We start from the raw sequence: 9321 nt of genomic DNA, 5'->3' as shown, positions 1-9321 counted from the left end.
CAAGGCTTTATTTAAATATGATTAGAATGTTAGAAAGATCAATTTTTAAAATTCTAAAAGATCCAATTTAAATCATTATATAGGGTCATTTTGATTGTCTAAATTGTTTCTACTTAAAAATACAATTTTCTGTTTATTTTAAGCAAATCTTATTTGTTTCTTAAAAAAAACAACTAATGAAGTCTTATTTAATGAAATTATTCTCAAAATATGTTAACTTAATAAGGCCAAAAAAAAATTTATACTTAGTATCAAGTTTCAATGAAGGATAGTTCAAAAAATAAAAAGTTATTTGTAATTAAAAATGACATAATTTAATAAAGTTAACTAATTTTCTTAATAAGTATAAAAATATATATTTTTATCAAGACGGGAAAGAATATTTATTTATGCATCCTAATTGAGATAATTAGTAAAAAAAATATCTTTATTTTAAAAAAATTTATAAGTACATATAAGTTACAATATGTGATAATTTTACAAATATATAAGAAATGAAAATTATATTTGTACTATATCAATCGTTTGCAGACTGACCCAAGACTTCTCTCACATAACTTAGTACTCGTTGATTGGTTTTCGGTCGGTTCCTTACTAATAATGAAAAACCATGCTTATAATCCCCTTCGGAATTGTAATAATCGTCCAAAAATCATTATAAGACACGTGTAATAACTAATAACAATTAATAGGGAGTTAAAGACAGACGTGACCATTTCAAAACTTAGGAGGAGACTCGTGTCTATAAAATCCCCAAGGACAAAGCTAAGAGTATAGATTATGATGATTTTAATTGAATCCTTAAGTTAGGTTTGTAAACCCTAGGTTAGACTTAATTACATGAATATTTTCACGTCCACCGTAGGATTTGGTGAAACTCTTCCAAACGCCCTTGATCCTTGTTTAGAGATAAGCTGGTATCGAAATACAAACCCAGAATGGTGCTACTAGTTTAGGGCTTAGGCAATTATTTTGGTGAAAGACAATTTAGTGAGACATATCCTATCAATTTTGAGACATTTGATAAAGGCGCTTTTGGTCTACAAAGGATGGTGAAATCCCTCAAACATAGAATTCAACCGATTTATGACATTTTTACAGCTAAGTTTACGGTTTAATGTTCATTCCTTGTTTTGTTTGCGAAGATAAAAATTGGTTATGCTAATGGTAATGCTAGTTTATTTGTCCTTTTTTGTTATATTTCTTTTTAATCCTTACACGTCTTATTGCCCCTTTGTGCTAAGACACGTACTATCATGAAGTTATAAAACCTTATCGTGAACCTTCATAATAATGGTCATATATAATATCAATATGATATTAATCCCAATTTTGAACATAAGCTGAAATGTTTCCTTTTGCCAATTTCGTGTCACTAATTTATCAATTCCGTACCTTTTGTCCCGATTTGGTTTTGATTACAGCAATTTCTACTCAATGGTTTGTATAGATGAGCAATTTGGAAATAATATTGTTGTTTTCTGTCCAATTTTTTTTCTTTTCTCCTGATAGAATTTCTTTGCTTTGAATTTTGCGTTGGCAGACCTATGTTCGTGGAACTTCAAATTTCTAGAAATTGTTTTTTTTTAAAGTAGATTTATAAACTATATGTAGCTATTATATATATATATATTAGGAATAATTTGTTTATGGTCTTTTAACTGAGAAAATTTAATAATTTTAAAACTAATTATTGTGAGAGTTGTATTCTGAATATTTTTTTCCTTAACTGTTAACAAATTAGTATTCACAATAATCTTTTAAGGCTAAAATTAAATTGTTCGGTTACATGATTAGAGGCTCATAAATGATGAAATTAATATTGAGTTGTGAAAAGGGAGAAATCAAAGGCTCGTAAACGAGAAACGAATGGCTCTAATTTGAGAGAAGATAATCAAATCTATATTTTGTTACGAAATTATCTGTAATAAATGAGTTATTTATTTATTTCTCCTGATAAAAATCAATAATGTGCATTTATTTAGCCGTTGAAACTTTTAGTTGAAATTTAAAAAATAAATAATTGTTTCAAAAGATTTAAAATTACATAATAAATCACATTTAATGAATACTTGATTCTAGAATAATAAAATATGTTATCCAATTAATTAATATTCAATGGTTAATTTCTAACGATTTCTTTTTATTTCCTTCAAATGGTTGATTTGTAATCACTTTTTAACGTGCATTATTCGTTTTTTTCCTAACTATCGAATTGCAATTTAATTTTCTCTTGGAAGAAAAAAACTTTTAAACAGATATTAGCAACTTTTTTTAAGAGAAAAAATATTATCAACTTTTAATATATTGTGATTTTTACTTTACTCGAGTGGATGCATATATTTTGTTTACCGTATCTAGTTTTCTAGACTTCTCAAAAAAAAAAAAAGTTTTCTAGACTAATACTTTAGGTGATGGCATATATTTTCTTGGATCTACATAGGGATCGATGATTGTCTTAATCTACTTGATGGATTGGCCGACACATTAAATATTGTTATCATGGATTTACATCAACAATATTATTATTATTATTATTATTATTATTATTATGATATACAAATTACAAGAGAGTGAGAAGGATTTATATGAACGAGCAAGGTCCAATGCTTATGATTTTAAAGTTTTGTAATACAATAGCATTATTAGGAGGATTTTTTTTTTTTTATGAAGTTATTTTATTAAAGTGTATTTACATACCGTTAGCGTGTCGCACTCACACACGGTTAAGATTTAATGTTAAATATTTCAACTTTTATATTATTATTAGAAAAATTATAAAAGTTAGCATCACTTTGTGATATTATTTGATCAATTATCTTTTTCATTAGTCAATCTTCTTCTGCTAGGTTTTTCATGTTATAAAGAGTTTTTTAGTTTTACGTGAAAGATTAATAACCTAGTTTGAGTATTATTGGAACCTTAATATTCGTAAATGTGATCTTTTGTCTATTACTCTAGAAATTTCTAAGACATTTGTTGCCTTTTTTATTAAGTTCGAGTAAAGATATTTAATGATATTTTAAATAATTTGCCATATCGACTTTTATGTTGTATTTATCTCTATTTTTGGTTTGCTTCATTTTTTTAACAAATGCCAAGGATAGAGACATGCACGTCAACATGAAAATGGTTGGTATCGACTTAGAAAAACCTCCATTGAATTGGATGGTACCGACTCGAAAAAACTTCAATGAAAATTGTTGATATCGATCCAGAAAAACTTCCATTAAATTGGATGGTATCCACTTAGAAAAACCTCTATGAAAATGGTTGGTATTGACTCAGAAAAACATTCATTAAACTGAACAATATTGACTTGAAAACCCTCCATGAAAATGGCTGGTGTCGACTCAAAAAAACCTCCATAAAAATGGTTGGTATCAACTCGAAAAAAAAGGTAAATCTACATATTATATTAAAAAGTTACTTAGCTCGGTCCATGGAAGAGTTTCAATTACGAGTACTATACAAATCTGGTTACGAAGTATCACTCATCTACTCAATTTTAGAACGACTACTATATGAAATACAATATAAAATATACTAAGTCAGTTTTCAAATGAGTATTCCACAAATTCAATTATGAAATGATAAGCTCGATTTTAGGACAATGACACACGAATCATTTCATTATAAATCATTAAGTTATTAACTCAATTTTTGAACAAGTACACAAATTACATCATGTTGATGCTAAGTAATTAACTTATTTTTTGTATGAGTATTTATTGTATTGGTCTTCTATTGATCATCCCATGACTTCAAGCCTCTTTGTGCTTAAGCACTTGAGGCTAGAGGATTATATATCACACTGGCCGTCTCTTAATTAGCTCATGACTTCAAGTCTCTTTGTGCTTAGACACTTGAGACTAGAGGATTGTGTGTCGTACTGATTGTTCGTTGATCGACTTAAGATTTCTCTCACATAGATTAGTACTTTACCATTCTTATAATTCCCTCTAGAGTTGTAATAATTCCTCAAAAATCATTGTAAGGCACCTATAATAACGATTAACGAGAAGTTAAATACATATGTGATTGTTGCAAAACTTAGAAGAAAACCCATGTCTATAAGAAATCTAAGGACAAAGCAAAAGGAAAAATTGTGGTAGTTTCAAATAAATGCTCTTAGGCTTGGTCTTATAAATCCTAGATGAGACTTAGTTACAGGAACAACATCAAAACAAGAAATAAAAATATAAACATTATTGATAATATAAATTTATAAATAAAAGCATGTACAAGTTCAATTTGGATTAGATTTGATATGTTTTTTAAATTAAATTCAATCCCATAAAAAAATTAGTTTTCAAATTTTTTATCCGTTTGGTTTTCAATTTTTTTGCTTGATTTTTTTAATTTTCTTTAGATAGAATTGGTTAAGGGATATCCTAAATGATAGAAAAATGCAAGAAAGCATTTGAGGTGAGTCACCCGGTGCCCAGGCACATGAATCACCGCGCCTGTCAGCTGTTGAGTCACGTGTCGAATGGACCCTTTTATTGTGTCGGGTTGTAATTTAGGGAGAAAACAAAAACACCCACGCCACGTGAGCCAACCAAAATACCAAAAGAAACGAAAATCTACGACGGAGGCTGTCCAATCACCTTACGATGGACGCGCACATCCCCAACCAACTTAATTAGGTCCTAGAAAACCAAACACACAAGAGTCTTCTTTTTTTCACCAAACACGATCAAGATAATAATACTAACTCTTGTTTCCCCCTAATCTTCCATCCAAGATTTTTAGGGTTTCTCCTCCATATTTCCCCCAATCTTCTTCGCCACTCCTCTCATTACCTTCCGTTGTTCCTTTCCCTTTCCCATTCTCTCTGGTTGAAACACCGAACCCTTTCTTCTTTACCATTGGAGAGGATCTTTTTCACTCCAAACCCAAGAGGTTCGTTTTATTCGCGCTAATTTTTTTTCAAGTCTAATTGTTGTTGTTTATAATTAGTAAACCCCCCTTTATCATTGAGGGAATGTTAGTTCTCGCACGGAACCGAAAAGTTTCTGGTTCTTCTCTTCCTGATTCTGGTGGTGGGGGAACGAGGGTTTTCCCTTTTCCCCTTCCATTTCTGCGTGCCCTATATAATAATGGCGGTGTTTTTTTCTTTGAAACTGGATGTGAATAATATATATGTTGGATGGGTTTTCGATGATTGTTGATGTTCTCTATATTGATTGTAGAATCCAACCCAAAGTGTGTTTTGATGGGGTTGTTGTGATCTTGAGAAATTTGAGAGTGGTGGTAGTTTGTTAATGTTATGAGGAAGAAAAGGAAAGGAAGCGAGACTGATGGGTCTGCGGATCTGGCTGTTATTTTGGCTCCTAATCATGGCTCTGCTTCATCGAATTTAAAGTCCCATTACTCGCTAGAGGATTGTTGTAGGCTGAAGAAGAGGTGTTGTAAGGAGGAGGATGTTGACACTGAGCCAGCTACATCCTTTAAGAGGAGGCTTGCTGGCATTGCTACTGCCCCGCCTTGCGGGACGTCGTCTTTGATCACGCCGGGGAGAGGGCTCAAGAGGAAGATAGGTTGCATTGATGTCGCTACCCAGATGGGCAGGAAGAAAAAGATCGAGGATGATTATGTGTCTGGGGAGACAATTGGCCAAGGCAAGTTCGGGTCTGTTTGGTTGTGTAGGTCAAAGGTTAGTGGAGCAGAATATGCATGTAAGACCCTGAAGAAGGGGGAGGAAACGGTTCATCGAGAGGTTGAGATCATGCAACACTTGTCTGGACATTCTGGGGTTGTTACACTGCAAGCTGTTTATGAAGAAGCTGAATGCTTTCATCTTGTGATGGAACTTTGCTCTGGGGGACGGCTCATTGATCGGATGGTTGAGGATGGTCCGTATTCGGAACAGAGGGCTGCTAATGTACTCAAGGAAGTGATGTTGGTCATCAAGTATTGTCATGACATGGGAGTTGTGCACAGAGATATCAAACCTGAGAATATTCTGCTCACGGCATCTGGAAAAATTAAGCTTGCAGATTTTGGCTTGGCCATGAGAATTTCAGAAGGTAAGTGTCAGTGAAACCTGTCTGGATGATTTTTTTCCCTCTGTCTGTATTTAACTGTGATAGAATCCTTGTCCGACCTGCCTTTTGTAAAAATTTATCCAGTTCATTAGCTATCAATAAAAAAATGTGTATGGCTTAGGCAGATATGCTAATATTTCTGCATTATGTACGTTACATTTTCCGTGTATTTGTTTTTTGTGATTTTTTATGGCATGATAAAAAAATGAAGGAATTCATCATGATGAGCTTTAAACTTAAAAGAGTCATGAATTTTGTAAGTGATTGCATTTTGAGGTTGGGCCATATTGTATGCATTTTATTTTAAGATATTGCAAATATCAATTTACATTTGACTATTTTTTTTCCAGTCAGGCTCCATTCTTCACACAATTATACATCAGACAATATTATCATTAAAGCAATGTCTTATTACCTAAAAATTTGTATCTCAGGTCAGAACTTAACTGGTTTGGCTGGAAGTCCTGCCTATGTTGCCCCAGAAGTATTGTTAGGCAGATACTCTGAGAAGGTGGATATATGGAGTGCTGGAGTGCTCCTGCATGCTCTGTTGGTTGGCAGTCTTCCATTTCAAGGAGATTCATTGGAAGCAGTTTTTGAGGCTATTAAGACCGTCAAATTAGATTTCCAAAATGGGATGTGGGAATCAATATCTAAACCTGCACGAGACCTTATTGGGAGAATGCTGACAAGGGATATTTCAGCAAGGATATCAGCTGACGAAGTACTTAGTAAGTTCATGATATATTATGAATGTATTGTAGGTTGCCTGTTTTATCTTTCTTCCTCCCTCCATGATAAATGCACCCAGAATTGTTGTATAACCCCCCCCCCCCCCCAAACAGGTTATTTCATCCAATTAAGTTTTGAATATATCCAAGTTTTCTTCAAATTTATCTTTGCTATCACAATGACTTTAGATATTAGATTTCAACAAGCTTTGTTCATCAGTCTTTGCCAGCTGTTAAATGGCTATACCCTTCTGTACTTGTTATTTATCTTTTATGTTTTGGTAGAACAGTGAATATGCTAATCCTCACATACTTTGTTTCATTACATGTTCCCCTTATATAGTAATGATGCTTTTTCAAGTGTGCCTAATATTTTCTAGACAAAAAAGTGAGACAATGCCTTCAATGTTTGAAGTAGTTTTAAGTTTTTTGCTTTGCATGTTATATTAACCTCATGGTTCAATTTCAGGACATCCATGGATATTGTTCTACACGGCAAATACATTGAAAATGCTGCCCATCAAAACAAAATTCAAGAACCAAATTGGTGCCTCATGCCAACAGCTTGTTGCGGTACCTGAACCAAGGTTAGGAGGAAACAGGATAGATACTTACTCACTTAGGGAGGGTTCATCCTCTGAAAGTTGCAATTCAGATGATCAGGATGAATGTGTGTTGATTGATGTGCTTGCCTCTGCAATTTCACACGTGAGGATATCTGAACCAAAGAGGAGCAGGGTGTGTGGTCCCACAGGCCCGATAGTTCAACAAGGTTCATCTAACATGAAGCCTAACAACCTCTGTAAAGCATTTTGACCTACTGACAGGCTGACACCACTTGTACCCACTATCTTGACGGTTCTTGCTGGGATTATAGAATTTACTTCCCCCAGCACGTCACACGGGGCAAAAGTGAATTTTACATGCTGACTCCTATGGTAGGTTGGCCTGGGTGCCGCTTCCTCTGGAAGTTCATTTATAGTGTGAGATCTAATTGCAATATTTTTTTGTCCCTTTGCTTAATAACCTAATAACGTTTAACTGAAATAATTGTACAGCTTTTGTAAATAGAATAGTAATGTATCATTTGCTTGCTATCGCTGGTTTATGCAAATTGAATATTTTATGCTTTTACATTATGAAAACCTGTGAGCATATATGTTCTTTGGAAGATCAGCTCATCCCACGAAACTGCATGGCCTTCCCAGTGCAAGCAACATTTGTAGTTATTATTAGTTAATAGTTAGCTAGGGCAATTTGTATTTCAAGTCTGATTCAATACTCCCCCTTTTTTCCCCTTCATACGTAACGCAAGTTTGGAGTAAACTCTAAACTTAGTCCCTGAATTGGATAACTGTTTTTTTAGTTCGTGAATTTAACGAAACGAAAAATAGGCCATAATAGTCTGTAAATCTATAGTTCGTCATTCAAGTTATTGTCCTAGATAAGTCTTTTCTGTTAATTTTAGCGTAGCATCTTATGTGTGCACATGGCACGTCTGAACAATCCATTCATGTAAGGACAATTCTGAAGAGTTAAGACTTGAATCCTTGTAATTTGTCTTACTCTCTAGGAATATATAACTTCTTTCTAAAATGTTACATCTTCAAGGTCATCTTTAAAGTAGCTCAGAAATTTTAGGGTCCTTTGTTAGTTCTGAAGTTTAAAATTTTATGTATAAGGGAACTTCTGCAAACAAGATTTTATTTTTTTTCTAAACTAAAATCAGAGACAGAATATCATTCCATGTTTTTCAAAGTCAAGCTTTTATATTTCTATATTTGTAATTATAAATAATAGTTCTCAGAAATTTGAATTCTTGCGTTTTTTTCAAGAATAAAGAGCAGCTTCGGGTCTAATTTTTTTTCACTTGATCATGATGCATTCGGCACAAATCGTTGCTAATTATGATATTTTTCATTGAAATATTTGTCGCTAATTATTATATTTTGCATCCTGCCTGTATTTAGAAGCATACGTTTCTTCATCATGTTTCATTTAGACAATTGGAGTCTTGAAATGAATTCAATTTCTTACACCCTAATTCGTAGACGTAATCTTCCACCCCTCAAGGTGTATTTTGCTCATGATACTAAGAAAAAATCTTATAAAATATCTAAATTTTATTATAATTTGGTGGTATGTATTTATCAGAATTTTTTTTAAGAGATTATTAGACAAAAATGTTGTTGGACGTGATATACTTCAGATCCACGTAAAGAAGATTTTCACGTCGGCAGAAACTATACGCGCGTCAATTATGTGGATACTTGAAGTAATAAATACAAGCTTTTGCATAAATTGACAATTGGACGTGAATTTGGTCCTATACCGACGCAGAATCAAACACACGTAATAGCTTTGAGTAGACATGAATCCAGTGAATATTAATGTCATTTACTATTAGCATCACAATTCACTCGGCAACAAAAACAAACCAGATAACTTCACCATTTTGAGGCTTCATCTATTGTGCCATTTACTGAGTAAAGTTCAAGGATGCTATTAACTACTACATTTATCAGATATTCACATGATAG

At 33.0% G+C, this 9321-nt stretch overlaps 1 protein-coding gene across 1 annotated transcript; it reads left to right on the top strand.

Moving 5' to 3' along the window:
- The first annotated feature begins 4657 nt into the window (after positions 1–4657).
- LOC100812729 (serine/threonine-protein kinase PEPKR2) lies at positions 4658–7915 on the top strand. The gene is made up of 4 exons (XM_006578238.4): positions 4658–4905; positions 5196–6032; positions 6485–6781; positions 7251–7915. The coding sequence occupies exons 2-4, from the start codon at positions 5273–5275 to the stop codon at positions 7595–7597; spliced, it is 1404 nt and encodes a 467-aa protein (XP_006578301.1). The 5' UTR covers positions 4658–4905; positions 5196–5272; the 3' UTR covers positions 7598–7915.
- Positions 7916–9321: the final 1406 nt, after the last annotated feature.

This window comes from Glycine max, chromosome 4 (genome assembly GCF_000004515.6).
Source record: "Glycine max cultivar Williams 82 chromosome 4, Glycine_max_v4.0, whole genome shotgun sequence".
In the NCBI taxonomy this organism is placed as follows: domain Eukaryota; kingdom Viridiplantae; phylum Streptophyta; class Magnoliopsida; order Fabales; family Fabaceae; genus Glycine; species Glycine max.
Note: the sequence above shows the minus strand (reverse complement) of the source record. Positions and strands in the feature narration are given on the sequence as shown.